The sequence below is a fragment of the Lipophrys pholis genome, assembly GCF_963383615.2.
Source record: "Lipophrys pholis genome assembly, chromosome: 4".
Lineage (NCBI taxonomy): Eukaryota > Metazoa > Chordata > Actinopteri > Blenniiformes > Blenniidae > Lipophrys > Lipophrys pholis.
Window position 1 is genome coordinate 17,888,286 of NC_137637.1, and position 17,952 is coordinate 17,906,237.

The following is a 17,952-nucleotide window of genomic DNA, read 5'->3' on the forward strand; positions in this document are numbered from 1 at the left end:
CCTGATCTGGAGGTCTGGTGTTGGAGAAGACTCAAGTCATGTCACGGGAATCCTTCCCCTTAATCCTATCTGCAAGTGTTCAGTACAAAATAATAAAATGCCTCTCTGCCGTTCTCTTCGCCCCAAAAAGATTTAAGTTGGAAGTCTTATATGGTGGAAGGTGCGTGAAATCTGCAGTGACTAAAGTATTTATCCTGACGGTGTTACTTTGATGAAGCAGTTCAGATTCAGTGTGAGCAACGTCGGAAAAAGTTTGCATTGAGAAGAGTCATTCCAAGTTTGTATCATTTGTATCGATGAGAATAACAGCAAATTAAATAAATCCCTAAAAATCTATCATTGGAAGAAACTGAATTTAAAGACGGACTTTTCTTTCAGTGGCTGTGCTGCAGAAGGCTTTACAACTCACGTAAAAACAGAATGGAGTAACTAGTAACTTGCGATTGATAAATCACCTGTGACAAAAACCTGATCGAGGAGCACAGTGCAGAAGCTGTTCACGTGTCCACCCGTCTATCCGTCTTTTGTTATATCTGATGCCAGCAGACTTTGGGCAAAAAGCAGGACACCACCCACAGATCATCCACAAATGTTCACGGCTATGGCCAATTTACAATCGCCACCTAACCGAACAAGTATGTCCACATAGGGAAAACCCACACAGGCTCAGGGACAAAATGCAAACACCACACAGAAAGACCCTGTCCAACAATCCAACACTTTAATGCGAATCACTGCAACTCTGTGCTGCTCCAGTGAGAAATGTTCCCTGTATACTTTGCCACCTCACCCAGCAACATAAAGAAAACCATCTGCAAGTCTGGGGTGAGAAGCAGGTGGGTTCAGTCACTATATTTGTCTTATTTACATGACTCCCTAGTATATTTTTGTGTTCTTGTTCTTGTTTCTCATTTCCATACATTTCCACACTTGCCCTTCTTAACTCATTGATCTTCCGCTTGCCATCAACATTTTTTACAGTGTTTGTTTAAAGCGTTTCATGCCGTCGATAATTCAGAGCTTATTTTGTAAAAAACTAAGAAACATTTCTGATTGGTTCTTTATTTTTTTTCTTGAACCAGCCTAACATTGAACCTCTACATTAACAGATTAGGACAGCCGTTCAGCACACTGTAAACAAGCTGTTGAAAATTTGAATGAGAAAAGAAATTACTGAATGTGTTTAACAACAGTTCACCTTTCCAATTTTATCAGCGCCTGTGCGACGTGTTGGCTGTCACGGTAATTTACAATGTGGAAACGCCAAACATCCCTCGGTGTGGGACTTTATCCTTGCCAGTTATGCTTCCTAGCTGTGTTATATTGGATTATCCAGGACAGGACTCAGGATTAGACTCCTGTTGTCGCAGAGTCTCCCAAATGCCAATGTATGGTCGAGGCTTAAATGCCATGCCTTGACAGGAGGGTAATGACTGCAGCTGGAAAGCTTAAAAGTGAAGAACACTTCTTCTCCGCATCAGATACCTGTGTCACCAAAGACAGTGCCAGACATTAGAGCCCCAGCTTAAATGTTTAATTCATCTAATAAACACTATTATCCGGCATTTCTAAAAACCAAGCCTCGGCCTTATGGACATTAAAGAAGCAGGCTCATTGCTTATCAGAGGGGAGATAGTTAATACTTTGGCTGCTGCTTTGGGACTACGGACTGACTGGTATTGACTTAACCTTTAGCCCCAGGTCAGAGACTCAGTGGGTAGATTCAACAGAGGAAAGCTGAGATCAAACTTGAAAGTCTGTGTTTGCCTTATGGGACATCAAGTGCTTAAGACGAGATCATTATAAAAAAAAAAAGGCTGCACAGGGGTTGAAACACATGGGTTCCGTGTGATAATACAGGACATAGAGAGTAAGGCACCAGCAAGGGAAGCAGCATGGAGATTAGAAGGTAAAGTGAACTTGTATCTGACAATAGATTGTTCACAACAGACGACTGACAAGGAACGGGTCAAAACTATGAACGCATAAATTCCTGTGTATGGGCACAAGTAAAAATACACAGAATACACGCAGGTATCAGATGAAGGAACGCAAATTATTAACTGAATAGTTGCTCATTTTTAAACAAATTGATCACACGGAGTCTGCACAGTACTTTTTCTTTTTCATACGTAGGAATAATTTCACCACTCTATTCGTATCCGACTATGGTAGCGTGTCCGCCACATCACGATAAACTGGTTTGGGTATTAACATGCACCGAACTACAGCTGTTGCTGGCAGTGGGAACCGTGCTCGGGCCAGTTTTAAAAGGTTTACCCAGATAAGCTCTTATCCTGCCCGGTCTGAGAAGATAATGCAGCTCATCACAACAAAGGACCTGTGAGATCTGCTTCCACTTATCTTTGTCGAGGTTAAAGGCTTCAGGATGTGAATGGAACAAGTTTTTTTGTCTGAATTCATTGAGTCAAGAGACAAAACCACAGCTTCCAGAGTGTTTAGAGCAAAGTGCCTTATGCTATCTAAAATTGTTGAGGATGGTAAACCCAAGGCTTCAAATGGCCCTGAGGGACAATCTTTAACACACCTAACTACCAATTGTGCTCAGAATTCACATTTTCTGAGTGTTTTCCATTTTCAGTGTAGTGGGATAATTTTAACAAAAATAAATAAATAAATAAAATGCATTCACGTTGTTTAATTTCTTTCAGAATATCACAACTCTGAACAAGTCAATACATCCAGAAAATAGTGAGAAGGATGCAGGAGAAAAGTTTTGGAAATAATGTCCCAGCGTCTTCCTTTCTCACGCTGTTGTTCGTCGATCAAAACGGTGTTTGGTGACAGGCCACCAGCAGCAGCTCTCGCAAAGCTCTCATGACACCACACAAGTGGAAGCGCTATCGCTGCCATACACACCCTGAGCTCTTTCCACTCACTTCCACCCCATCGGGACAAAAACCCAAAGCGGAGAGACGGAGAGAGGGGGGAGGGGGTGGGTGGGGGTGGGACGATAACCCTCAGAAGGGAAAAACAGGGTTTTTGGGGTTGTTGGAAAGGCTCATGGAGAGGATTAGTGTGAATGCATGTGTGCACGTTTGTGTATAAGCTTGCATACATGCAGGTGTGTGTGACTAAATCTGTGTTTGTACTTGAATGGTGGTGCTCAGAGGATCCCTGTGTGCGCACATGTCTGAACACCTCTGAGGAGCTGCGGACTGAGATGGTTTGATGTTCGGATCTCGAGGGAGGGAGGGATTCCGCGCTCCGTGTTTGGACGAAGTCGGATTAATTTCTTCTCTTTTTTTTTTTTCCCCCCCCTGCGAGGGAGCAGTTGACAAAAGGTTAGAAGAAGGGATTAAAAGAGGTGAATTTTAAACTGAGACTTGTTTACAGAGTCACAAGGTATGTTGCCACAGGAAGACAGATGCTCTCTCTTTGCAGTGTGGAAAGATTGGGGAGACGTCCAAAACCAAATAAGAGGAGTGAGGTGACGGAGAATTAAATTACACGTGCTTGTACTTTGTGTGTGTTGAGCAAAAGTTGTCCAATTCAGTGAGACGAAAATGACTGCATCACAACCGTGTCACAATAGGAACCGGCACCGTTGTACAAACATACTGTTCTGCTATCATCATTCATCCCTTTGGTAAACGGGACGGCGCTCCGCATCTGTGTGTGTCTTTTCACAGGGAACCAACCAAACACACCATGATTACATACACAGTTATTAGCCTATTAGAAAAGGCTGCTGATGAGCCAAAGTAAAATGTTGACCCAAGAGAAGATCGCACACCAATTACCAGAGGATTCTCCTCCTAACGCGTCTGCTCCTACCTTAGGCTTAACTGTTTGACGCAGACCATCAAGACACAGGACCATGGAAAACTGCATAAGATTGAGTGTCTGCTTGTTGTTGTGCCATTTCGCCACAAAAATCAATGTTCTATAGACAAGCTCCAGCCACTGAGATTGTGATCAGCATAAAAGTGCAGACATATAGGCATCATGTTAAATTATCTGCTTTCTGAAAAAAAAAGAAAAGAAAAAGAAAATATAAAATGAATACAGATTCAATATCATACAAACAGAAATCAAAAAGACTGATGTGAAGGGACCTTTTGACAGTGTGAATGCTAAACCATGGACAGCTTTCTTAAAAGCACAGCTGAATTATATTTTTGTCTTAAGTAGGACACATTACCGTTCCTGTTTGTGGTTCACGGTTTTGATGAAAGACCTGTGACAGTCACAGTTCAGGTTTTAAGAGGCCTTTTTTTTCTTTTCTTCCAGCTTCACTGAAATCTGCAACAGGTGTGTGAGTAAATGGAATAAAGATGGGCAGGGAAATGGAGAGGAGACCATGAAAGGACTCCTGGATGAATGGAGTGCTATACGGGAAAATGAAGGAAGAGAAGGAGGTAGATGGACGCCGGCTCAGGATAGACTCCGTTTAAACGCCGTCCAAATAGCCTCTTTATCTCTCCCTCTCAGTCCTCCTCTTTCTCACTCCCTCATCCGCATGCAGGTCAGCTGCAAGCAAGTGAGGGGTGGGGGGAAAAAAAAAAAAAAGGATAGAAAAAGGGACTGCGGCAGCAAGTGGAGAAGATAGAGCATCCTGCACTCTTCTGCCAATCAGTCTCTTCCGTCAAGCATTGCGGGCGCGTGCTGCTCGCTGCACGGCTCGCCGAGGCCTTTCCATTTAACTCGGCTATGTAAAAGGTTTTCTCAGAGGCCTAAAGGAGGCGAGTGCCAGGGACCAGATAAGGTCCCCCGTCTGCCTGATGGGCCCTGCCGCTGGGAGGGGAAGGGGGTGTGGAGGGGGGGATTGGGGGTGGGGTTCAAGTCCCAGAGAGCGTCTACTGAATACTTGAGGGAGAGCTGTGGGTGTAAAAGAGGGCAAGAGCAGATTGGCTTCGGGGGGGGGGGGCTATGGAAGAATGTGTTTCTGTTACTATTAAGCTGTTTTTATTGCTTCATTGTGTATTCTGTTAGTCATTATCAATTTATTCTTCATAATTCATTTTTATAGCTTTATTTACATTCTACAGTTTCCTGAGAAAACAGTGCTGTTTTTTTTTTTCTTTCGTCCTTTCCTGCACTAAAATCAATCACCGGTGCCAAACTTGCTCCATGCACTCTCTTTGCAAAAAAACCTGCTCAAGTTTACTCTGGAAATCGGAAGCGAGCTTGATCAAACCGCTGTTCCTGTGGCTTTTACAGAGCGTGCAATATCAACAACACATTAGCGCTCCTCGTCGAGAGAACACAAGACATAATTTCTTAAAAGCAGCCAACAAGCTGCCTCCATATATATATATATTTTTTTCCCATTTTGTGAAAAGCACACAGGGTCGCTGGCAAAAAGATGCAGCGACGAGAAAGGCAAAGAACATTTCATTAGGTGACTAAAGCGGTCTGAGAAAATCTCTCTTGAGTGCTGGTCCATCAACGGCAAGTCGTGACTCTCATCCGCCCGCTGAAACTTTCGATTCATTTACATTGACATTGGTATGTGGGCTTGACATTTTTGAGATAGTGGGGAATGGAGTATCTTGTACTTCAGCATGATTATAATCTCCAAGGAGGGTGAGTAATATGTCACGTTAAGATGTGTTTTGATATTGCTAATGTGCAAAGGCGGCTTCTCTCTGAAAGCCTCCAGGATGTTATTTCCTCATTAGTGTTGTCTCCTGTTGTACATGTCAACACTTAAAGATCCACAAATCCCACAGTCCAACCTTCTTGAAAAGAAAGTGTTGCATAAAGAAAGAATAAAAGACTTAAAATCTTCGGGTTTTATAAAGATCTTGTCAACTCCTAAGCAACTCCGCATACAGTTAAAACATATATTTAATATAATTGATAAAAAAATAACATCTTGGAATGCAAATTAAAAAAGACAACAGAAAAAAACAAAAAAGACTTTACCTTTTTCTCCAGTATTTCTAATTGCTCCTTATAGAAGCTGGATATGCTGGTGAGCTCCTGTTCTTTCCTCTCCAGCCGTTTGGCCTGAGAAAAAGAAGACAAAGAAAGGGAAAAAGGAATACTTCATTCAACAAAACCAATAAAGTAAATGCTTTTTTTCCCCCCTAAATAATATATGAGGACAAGATGTTTCCGGTATTCTGTATAATGTCACATGGAAAGAAAAAGAAATTTGCACCAAGACAGGCTTGTGTGAAATGTATTTTGAAACACCTTAAAACTAGGAACAAAATGAGTTTAGAAAAGAAGAATAACCATAAATAACAACAAACAAGGTAAATGCAGTGGATTAAATGAGAAGTTCAGAAGCTTAGTGTCTTTTAAGCCAGAAGTCAGTAATGAGGGACTCAGAAATGTAGAAACCTGCTGGTGATCCTGAGGAAAACCACTGAAAAACTGTAATGGAAAAGTCGACTCTGGCTGTAAGAAACGGAGCAATCCAGCCACATATTACAATGTTATTGATAACTGTCATCGTGACCTCTGTCACCACATCTATGATCATATTATACCAGGACACCACTGAAAATTAGATGACACAAGGGTTTCACCTTACTAATATACTTTAAACACCTTATGTTTAGCTGCCATATTGTGGCGTAGTGGGGAGCACTCTCACCTCAAAAGTGAAAATGCCCCCTGTTGAAGTCTGGGTTTGGGGCCTTTCCGTGTAGAATTTGCATATTTTTCCGGCGGTCGACTATTCTGACTCTGTGTTTGCTCTGTCTTGGACTAGCAGCCTGTCCAGTGTGAACCCCGCCTTCACTTATAGTCAGCTGGGATCAGCTCCTGCCTCACAGATCCTACATAATGCAGTAAAGAAGACGGATTATATAGTAGCAATATCTCAGTGATATTCACATTTATTCCCATAGCTAAATACCTACAGGTTAGCCCTTGGAGTTAAAGAAGATTACTTAAATTGTCTAAAAATGTTTCAGGTCAAAGATGTTTTGTGACCAGAAGCATCATTTTTCTTTGAATAAGGATTGTTTGATAGAGAAGCGAGCTCAGAGGCGTCAGGATATATTATAACAATAATAATCAGTACAAACATGATCCATGATTCAGGCTCAGACGACTGTTAAAAACTCTGAAGTACAATACAGTCAAGTGCAAGTTTCATGTGTCGGACAACAATCGACTACATTTTCAGAACCTGCCGCGGGTCAATTACCACTAAATATTGGGCCACATTTAGCATGTGGGATATAGTCTGTAAACCTCTGCTTTGTTTGCTTGTTTGCTATTTGTGCCTGGCTTACCGTTTCAGTGATTTCTTTTCTAAAAGACAAACACGAGGATAGATTAAAAAAACTGCCACCCGGTGTCTGAAACAAGGATGGGATCATCGCAGTGTTGACTTGAGTTGCACAAAACACAATATGGTTGGATGTGTGGGTTACACTGAAATAAAAAGGCACTTCACTATGTTCTGGCCGCAGTAAATCATGTAGGTGGTGGTAATTCTACATAGTGAGCATTTTCAAATATTAGATCCCAGTATGTGATCTCGCTTAGAACATCCTAATATATTAGTAAACATTTGTAATTCTTGCTTTATAACATGATTTGTCTGGACAGGTTATTGCCGGTAAACCCCTACTTTACCAACACACTCATGTCACAGACATTTTATGAGACCATGACAAACGTGATAGCAATAAAGTGCAGGCTTAAAGTTTCGTTTTCATTTACCGCTCTGTGGGTTCATCCAAGTGTTATGAGGAAACACACCTCAGAAGGCCCCACCACATCTACAATCCAGTACAGCACACACACAAGCTACACAGTGGCAGGTCCTTGTCATGTCAGAAAACTTACAAAACTACTCAGGTGGCATGGGACTGGCACAGCTGTGGCGGGGGTTGACATGGCGCCACTGGCATTAGGATGAGGTGACAGACTTTAATACGCCCGCTGAGCCAAGCTGTGACAGGCAGCAAGATGGCGGCGGATGGCTGTAGGTGTACCCACAGTTTGGGCCAAGGCGGAGCAGCATGCAAGCAGAAGAAAACAGGAGGCAGACGTCAAAAAGAAAGACTGTGATAACAAGTTGCCAGTTCGGCTCGAAATCAGAAATGTACACGGACTGGGGGGAGGTTAAGCTAAACATTTACTTCACAATGATATTCTACGAGATGGGATGAGACTTCTGCATTCGGAGACATCTTGCGTCAACAGTAAAGAACTTCAGTGTGTTAGTACGGAAAGGCTTTTAAAAGTGAAGTGAAATATGATGTTTCTGTAGTGAAAATTGAAATCCAAAGAGATGTACATGCACCAAGTTAGAAAGCATTGCAAAAGCACGAGCAAGCAATAAAATAGTGTCAATGATGAGGGCTGCAACTTCTGATCACTTCATTCATTAGTAAAGTTGATGTTCTAATGAATCCCTGGACAGTTACTGACCTGTGATTTTAGTATAAAAAAAAAAGAACAGTTTGCACAAAACCCAAAAGATCAGAGAAGAACTGCAGCAGCTTCACAAGCAGAACCACATGTGGTAAAGTGACCGTGATACAAGATGGTTGAGCTCTCTATGTAACCTGTAGGGGCCGACAAATGTGTGCTGGCATTTTAAATTGACTGTTAATTAGTGCTCGTGGAGGGCACTTGTGAACACACATTGTTTCCAACCAATACGGGTAATGAGTGAAGCTGCGCTGCCGCCGTATGAACACGATATGGTGCATGAACACAGTGAAACTGGCTGCGGGTGAGGCAACAAAAGGCAGCTCTGGGAACTGGATTTGTGTAGCGCCGTAATAGAAAGTGTCTATTGTGAAAATATCACACGGGCGTACACACACACACACACACACACACACACACACACACACACACACACACACACACACACACACACACACACACACACACACACACACACACACACACACACACACACACACACACACACACACACACACACACACACACACACACACAGTGTTGTGGTGTAATGATGATCTAAGTTGTGCATTAGTGAGAGTGATCCAGATCAGACAGGAAGAACAAAACATAGCATCTTCCCCTAACTGATCTTCTGTGCTTCTCGCCGATATGGTGAGTACAGACATGCCGATTCTTACACTTGCACTGATTGACATTGCGCTCGTTGTAATCCAATCTAATCTCAGCCTAACTTAACCGGCACGCGCACTCCGGCAAAACACATCTGCAAATCCCCACACTGTGCCCACTGCGCTCTCGCTTCCTACAGCAACTGTTCGACGCTTAAGGGATGTGTGTGTATGTGTGTAAAATCACCTCCGCCAGCAGCACAGATGATGTGTAATTTTCTAGCTGAATACCTCCCAAAGTGTTGTTGTGTGGAATGGTAGCGGCAGCACACTCACAGACTCGCTTTAATGCACAATGAAAACATGACATTTGAATAGAGAAAAAAGAGAGGGGGGGGGGGTAAAGAAAAACCAGGTTAAAAACGAATTCACGAGCAATGCTAGTGCTGCTTACCCAGGCATCCAAATCTGCTGGCTAGGAGGAAGAGAGGAAACGGGGGGGGGGGGGGGGGGTTAGTGAGACAGACGAGGGTACAGTCTAAGCAAGGCACAGGTAAGAGATGGTTTCACACACCAAAAGGAGAAGCAAAAAGCACAAGTATACAACTGAAGTGTAGAAGAAAAGCCACGTAAAGATAGATCGAGGAATGTGGCTGCCAGAAAATGTAAAGAGCAATAATTTCCAAAGTGTGAGCTGCAGCCACATAGTGGTCTGCAGGGGGTATTGCAGGTGTGCAATTTTCAAAACGGATTATACAGTCTGATCAACCTGGAGTCATTCTTTGTTTAGTGCCATTCTTCACCTGTACTGTAACTGTGTTGTATTCATTCTTGACATGTATTCACCTGCTTTTGTCTTGAAGTCAGTTTTCCATTGGGAGGTGTGGCACTCTCCATCCTTAAACCACACCTTACTAGAAGTGGGAAGCAGACCTCTACACAACACCGGAATATTAGTTGTGAAGCTAAATCTACACGCAGTATTCCCCCTGGGAATTAATAAAGTATTTGTTATTTTATTCTAAACTATCTTATTCCTATATTTTGTCTAATTTGTCCTTGATGTCTGAGGTGAATACTTGTACTACTGGAAACTTGTAGGGCCACGGTAAGTTTTTTGTAAGACCGCTTTGAACTATTTTGCACATAATTTCTTGCATGTGTTGCTTTAAAAATGTGTTGAATAAAAGTGGATGAGATATTGTGGACATTTATGGACTGAGTTTGGACGGTCGATTCTTTAAAAATGTCCACAGACCAGCTATAATGGTCACAATGATTTTTTATGAAAGTTGTGCAAATTAATTTTTTGTTCATCCGGGTGCATGATTCATCTTAGTCTCCTGTTTCGACCAGGTTTGAGATGTTTGAGTTGGGAAAGGCCAAATAGGAGCAAAGAGAAAGAGAAGACGACAGAAGACAAAATGAAGGTGAGGACAGCCTGTTTGCAGAGTTATCAGAGTTAAGCTTGTGGACTACGCATTTATCATGCAACTTAAATTGCCAGATGCCTGATGTTGTCATGGGATGTCATTTTAGCCTCCAGCAGTCTTTAAATCTGTCACAATATGAACACTGTGGCAAATAAATGTTGTGCTCAGGAAGTGGTAAAGTTCCCAATTCCAAGTGGGAAAAAAAACATCTGAATGATGACAAACTGGAACTTTGAGAAAGCGGATACTTGTGAAGGCCAACATGACGGCTGTATTTCGTATTGATACACTGTATGATAAATCCGGATTATTACTAACGCTAATGTGAAAATTTCCCAACTTCATTAGCCTAGCCTGTGTTGTTAGCTCGTAATTTCATACCAGTGGGACTGCAGCTTATCCACGTATCGTAATTGTTTTTAACGCTTATTACTCCCGACGCTGACGCGCCGGCTGCTTGTTGTGCGCCTAACTGGGAAACAGGCCTCAGTAATTTACCTGGGGAACACAAGAACGTACACATTTTTGTTTGTAATGGTCCTTGTATCCCAATGAGCTCAACATGTGCATTAATATTATGATTTTATCTGCATGTCAGCATTTCAACGAAAAACCCTGCTCCATCCCTGATTGTCTATGTCCAAAGAGAAAAGAAGAGAGGTCAGATTCATTGTTGTTGTACTCAGTGAGAAGCTCCACATGAACATAGATAACATCTTGTGAGAGTACTGTACATATGGTGCACATCCATTATCACACTCACACCAAACATGCTTTACATGTGCAGACTAGAGCAGTAATTGTTGATCGAATGCCAGAATTCATGATTAATTTCACCAAAAGGAGATAAGATGCTTTTAGTTTGAAAAGACAGTGTCCAGTAAACCTTTGTGTAAAATCTAAAATGTTTCATCTATGATTTTGCACCAAACCTTTATCATTTATTACTGCTGCCATCATCATTTTCATTGTTATTTTGAAGATCATTTCTTCTCAAAGCAGAGAAAAAGTAGCCATGCTGAGAATAGATAACTCCCTGACCTGCTGCATCCACCCCCTAAGGGGAGACCCGCCCCACACTCTTAACAAAAAAACACTATAAAGGGCAACTTCACAACAGGCTTCTTTTTTCAGCTTGCAGAATATTACTAAATGGCACTTATGTGTGCACATTTATTGCTTGTTTTACCGAACTTCTAAGCAAAACTGAGCACTCGCTGTTCATCTGTGTTTATATTCTCATTAAGCCGCGAATGAAATATTAATGACAACGCATACCACTAAACACCAATCACCAAAATCACATTCAACTGAAGCAAGTTAACGTAGACCTGCAGGACAACATATTGTGTCTTGCCTGTCCTCCCAAGTGCTCCCTGTCTGATATTCGACGCAGAAAAGGAAGGGACAGGTTACAGTGGTAGGTGGCTCTAATGTTGCCATGCCCCATAAAAAGAGCATTCAGTTAAATGAGGTGAACTCACAAAGCCAGTAGCAGGAGAATCTGTGTGCACACGTGTGTGTGGGGTAATCTGTGTAACGGATACAGCCGATGCCATCTGTTTAACCTCTCTCCTCTTCAGTTGCAGGGCCCAAAGTGTGTGTGTGTGTGTGTGTGTGTGTGTGTGTGTGTGTGTGTGTGTGTGTGTGTGTGTGTGTGTGTGTGTGTGTGTAGACCCCGACAGAGCGATCACGGGAGTGTGGAGGTCCCATTTCCATAGATGAAAGACTCCCAGAGAGGTGAAGGGGCTTGTTGTGTATCAAGTGCAGGCAAACAGCTCCACAGTTTGCTGCAGCCCATGGGCCATGGCAGATGATGGCATTTCAGGTCCATCCCCTCATTGTTTCTGTAGCTGTGCGCTCCCTGATGACCTGCAGTCAGCAGACTCAGTAGGGACATTTAGAGTCTGGATCAACTCGGCTGGCAAAGGATTCACAGCCCGCCAAGTATTCCAATACTAAGGCTCATTCCCCAGGATTTCTACCAAGACTAGGTACACATAATCAATCTTTATGTGTTTATGTTGAATAACATTGTGATTAGGAAAAGGCTTTTCCCAGCATGATTTTTTTTCCCCTTTCGTTTTGAGAAGAAGTCATGATGAAACAAACGACATTTTGGGGCAAAGCTATTGTTTTATTAACATGCATATTTTGGGAACTGAATTTATTCTAAGCATAACGGGGAATATTTAAAAATGTTATCGTTCACCAGGCTGTTCCACCATTTGGCAGTTTTACCAAAATTCAGGTTTACTTAAGAGTCCACGGGTACCTCAAAGAGTCCAGGTCTGGTTCAAAGAATTCAAGTTTTAAGAGTTTCTGTATTGGACAAAGAGTTGCTGTGTAGCTACAGCTTAAAAAAACTCAGTTCTGCTTGAACGAGTCATAGGCTGATCTAAAACAATCCAAGTAGATTTAAAATACCCCAATTCGAAAGCATCTAACCCGCACAGCATACATTTCGCTTCTTATTCTGTTTGGGTGTCAACAGCTGCCAACAATATATCGTATTGAAAATAAAAGTAATTAAAGTCCCATGTTATGACATACGACCGATGAAATATTTAAATATTGTGGCTTGTCCAGAGAGACGATTGTCATTACCAATCAGCAGACGCCTGCTTTGTAGCTCCTCCTTATGAGACCTGTTCCGTGGTGCTCAGTACCTCAATGGAGGGGTGACGAAAAATCATAACCGGTGGTTACGGTTTTTTTAACTACAGGTAATCATCGTCATCATAGCTAGAATGCATATACCTGCTCATAAGATTACGTCAAAAAGTAGCAACAATGAGTTGAGGACAAAGCACCGCGTTACAAGTGATCACAACGACACACTTCTCAAAAATGACTTTACGGGAGAAAAGGAGCAAAATATTTTACCGGCAGAATGGAATTGATGATGCCCCTTCGACACAAGCGCACCCAATTAACGGATCTCAATATATTTGATTATCTCTGCTGAGCTGGATTATGTTTGCTGGGTGTACCACAGGGGTCACCAGATGCACCAGCTTGGCAACACTTCATGCTTGATTTAGACCAAAAATCTCAATGGTCGAAAAACAAACACCGTGTGTGTGTGTGTGTGTGTGTGTGTGTGTGTGTGTGTGTGTGTGTGTGTGTGTGTGTGTGTGTGTGTGTGTGTGTGTGTGTGTGTGTGTGTGTGTGTGTGTGTGTGTGTGTGTGTGTGTGTGTGTGAGAGAGAACAGAGGCGGAGGATGTGACACTTCACCGATACTCTGTATGTGTGTATTTGAGTGCCTCAGTGACAGGAGGAGACCTCTTGGTCTTCAACGTAACCTCACATGGTGAGAAATGCTTCCTCGGAAATCAATTATGTAAATACTGAATTATGCAAATCGTACATTTGAATAAATCTATGAGTTTAGGGAGGCAAGATTTTGGTGTGGTTTTTTTTTTTTACTCGTTACTTTGATTCAGGAGGGGCGGGTAATGAGGATTAGGTTGGAAAATGTCACTCGCAGTGCAGCTGAAACTCCTGATTTGGCTTTTTAATGAGAGAGAGAGAAAAAAGGTAGAGAGTGAGGGAGGAAGACACAAATGCAGGCAGAGAGGAGGAAAATAAGAGCTAATTCACTGACAGCCTTCTTCCTGTCACCGGGAATGAGGACGGTAAGCACATTCATCATGTGTGCCAGTAATAAATACCATTGGTACAGCTGAGTGCTTTCACCCCGGCTCTTGTTTGGTCGTTGCTGATGCTTGGCTACAAACTGCAGAGTGTTTGAATTTGCTCTAAACGACACTATGAATGATGTGCAGTGAAGTAAGCTTTACAATGTTACTGCATCACTTTGAACGAGAGAGGGAGAGAGATGACTTATGATAATGTACTGCGAATGGGCTTCTTCTCTCTTTTTTCTTTTCTTAGCCTGGATATAAACAAAGCACAGTGGGACACTTCATTAGTTTCAGTGATGACACAGATGCAGTGAAAGCCCATTAATCCTTTCTCCTTTTCTTTATTGACAGAAAGCTAACGTTTATACATTAGTGTAAATTCATGTTCACAATAACGTTCCATCTACTCCTTGGCGTTGATTTTCGCTCTTCTTCGATGGGTTAGTTTTATATCACACATTGTCTCGGGTTACTATTACAGTTAAGGCCCTGTTTACGCGTGAAAACGGAGAACTTTTGCCACGTTTTGGGGGGGTCTGTTTACGCGACAACGGTGCTCAAAGCCGCTGAAACTGTGACTTTTAGAAAATGACCCCCAAGATGGAACTTTTTTGAAAACGCTTCAACCCCGTCTCCGTGTGGACGGAGGAAAAGGCAACTTTTCTGAAATGCTGCTACTGCGCATCCGCACCGCGGTCATAGTAACATACACAAGTAGATGGACAATAACAATGGCGGCATGACTCCCAGTCCATATTCTCCTGGGACTCAGTAGATTTAGAGTTGAGGGTCACTTGCCATAGTAAGCAGTCCGTGTACTCGCCATCGTTAATGTTTATTGCAGATTGTTCAATATTGTTCATACGAAAACTACTTGTTTTTCAGCGTTTCTGCCATTCAGACATACTTTTCAAAGCATTGCTGTGTAAACGGCAAACTTTTCTTGAATTAAATGAAAAACGATGCGTTTTCACTCGAAACATTACCGTGTAAACAGAGTCCAAATGTGCAATGCCATCATTGTATTTCTTGACCTCGAGACAATTTTCCATCACCATCTGCATCCAGGCTCATTCTGGTTCAGGACTGTCCAGCCATGCAGCTGGTCACATAAGTGTCTGCCATCAAAATGTAATTTTGGTTAAAATTAGTTAAAAAAAAAAAAAAAACATACACTGAAAACTTTCTCAGCTCGTTTCAGACACCGCTATTAATTGCCTACCCTGCACTACATTTGTTAAAGAGCAGATGTTGTTATTTTGTTATCAGTGCATCTAAATTGGTGGCACATAAGAGCACAGAAGTAACTACACTAATGACCAAGTAAAACGTGTCCCTTGTATTAATAACACAATTATTACACTGAACAATAATTAAAACAAAGATGCGTATTGTTTTTGTGCTTTTTACTTGTGAAAAATGACGACAAATGTAGTTATATATTGTATAAAATTGTTCAATAACTGATGGAGATGTAGATTGTGGCGTTTGTCTTTTTTTCTCCATTACAAAAACATGCATTTAAAGTTAATGAGTCCTGTTGGATAAAGCGTTATGAAAGATGGAGAAAGAATCCTTGTGGTATATTCTCATATGTGTCATGTATAATGACACTGTCAAGTTCATTCATTCATTCATTATTATGAAAACATCGTGGGTCTGCCAGGAGGGCTGGTTCACAACAGGAGTGATCTCCACTTGGTACACACGGGGAAGAGCTTAAAATGTTGTTTGTTGGAGTCTTTCCCCGCCGTTGAGCAAACACCTGCTGCAGAATCTCTGGGTGAGTCTCCAAAGTGGCTCAGTGCGCATTTACACATGTGGCAGGGGCTACATCATTAGTTACTTGTCCGAGCTGGACTACAGGGTGGTCAGCATGTAACAACGGAGTGTACTGCTTCATGTCAGAAAGGTGAGATGTCACACAGCCAGAGTCTATTTGTTACACAGCAGCAGCCCTCGGCCAGATCCAGATGTCGCCTTTCTACTATTGGCAAGGTTGCTCCTACATCCTGGGCCACTGCTGCTATGAAGGCAAAACACCCTTTAAAGAAAGGGGCATATCATCTTGACTTGGTTATATGATGCTACATACAACTCCTTTAAAATCTAATTTAATAGTGTGAATAAATGCACAATTGCCTTGGTATTTCAGGGTGTCTGCAGAACCAAAAGGAAGTTGAACTGATAGCTCCAGTAGTTTTTTTGATGAATATGAAGTTTGCATCATAACGACGGTGAGATCCAAAACTATTTGGACTGCCCACGTTTTTATAACTTTGTGACTTTTGCCACCATAATGATTTTTCCAATACGTTTTGGTCAATGTTACATCAATATCCATCTGTTTTGCAAAACCGATGGATATTGGCGTGAGTGCGTGGAAAGCAGAGGTCAACATGGCTCAGAATTAGCACACATGGCCTTTTTAGACAATCACATTATCAATAAACAGGCAGAGACCCAGTTCCATCAGACGTCCTACCTGTCACTTGTCTTCATGTTTGACAATGTCTTCCTTCATTTCTGCATACTCTTTTTGTCATTCTGTTAGAGGCTCAAAGAGGCTTCTCATTTGTAAAGCCTCTTGTTTCAGAACTTATAGGAAGTCTAATCTGTTCTCTTTGTTATTGCAGTGCAATGATCTCTATCGACTGAGGGCTATGGCAATGGTGCACCTTCTCCAGAGTGATCTTATCTTAATGAAATGTTGTGAAACGGCTTGTTAAGACTGCAGTAAACATTTGATTCGGCCACTTTTAAACCTTCATTCAGTCTCTGTGGTAGTTTATTTTCACATCTTGATAATGTCTTTCTATACACAATGTTGTTGGTTTTTTTTTACTCTAAGTAAATTATGCAAGCACCTCAAAACCTCTTATCTCATTGAATTGTCATAAAACACTGGTTTAAGCAATCGGTTAATTTGTGTAGAAATAGTTGTGCTGAGCCCTGTGAATTAAAGGTCAGTGTCTTTACTCCAATAAAGTCCTAACTGCTGGTAAAGCTAAAGAAACGCGATGACCTTACCAACAACGGAACTGAATCAACAGAAAATCCTCAGTCGTGCTTGAAGAAAGCCACATCGTCTTACACCACTCAGGTGATTTTTTTTTCCCTGTTTGAAGATGTAAGGCTTTAATCTCGGCACATGATGGATGGTAATCTTCCACAAAAAAATGTTTTATGGTCAGCACTACTTCAACGTGCACAGAGAAGCTGGTCTGGGTCTCTACATCACAGATACACTCCAGAAGCACAGTGTCTTTCAAGCGAACAGGACAACCCTTCAAATACATGGGCATGAAACCTCACATTAACACCCGAGGGTGACAAACACACCCAGCAAAAAAACAACAACAAAAAACCCATGTCTGAACCGACACATAAGCCTCCATACGTAGTACAGTGGGGGAAACTGAAGGCATGAATTGGTTAGTCTGACTGTTTGCTCATTAAATGTGTGCATTTGTCACATAGTTGGAGGGGGTTAAATGAATTAACACTTCATCATCAGCCTGCTTTCCCACCACAGACTGTCACAGAGACAGAGCTAAAAAAAAAAAAAAGAAAAGAAAAAAAAGACACTAACGGGAAGATGAGGAGAGAAAAAAGATGGGATAAAGAAGGAGAGATGTCTTTTTTAAACAAGAGAAACTGCTTTGAATGAAAGGAGAATTGTGCAGCGATGAGAGAAGAAACAAGAAGGGTTTTCTTTGCAGTCGACTCATTTCATAATGTTTTGGACATTTAATTAAGTTTCGCATTCCACCTTAAGATTTGAGATCGTTTGAGTGAAACATATATAAAAAATAAATAAAAAAATCTGGGCTTACTTCAGTTAAAACTTTGTCCACAAGCTCATAATTAAGATTCAAGACACGCTGTCCCTA

The 17,952-nt window shown here is 41.8% G+C and overlaps 1 protein-coding gene across 1 annotated transcript in view; it reads right to left on the reverse strand.

Annotated features, from left to right (window-relative positions):
• chchd6b (coiled-coil-helix-coiled-coil-helix domain containing 6b) overlaps positions 1-17,952 on the reverse strand; it is a 60,487-nt gene that overhangs the window by 29,678 nt on the left and 12,857 nt on the right. Inside the window, exon 5 of the mRNA XM_080460899.1 lies at positions 5,893-5,976. Coding sequence (XP_080317025.1) covers positions 5,893-5,976 — 84 coding nt within the window. The remainder of the gene's footprint in view (positions 1-5,892; positions 5,977-17,952) is intronic.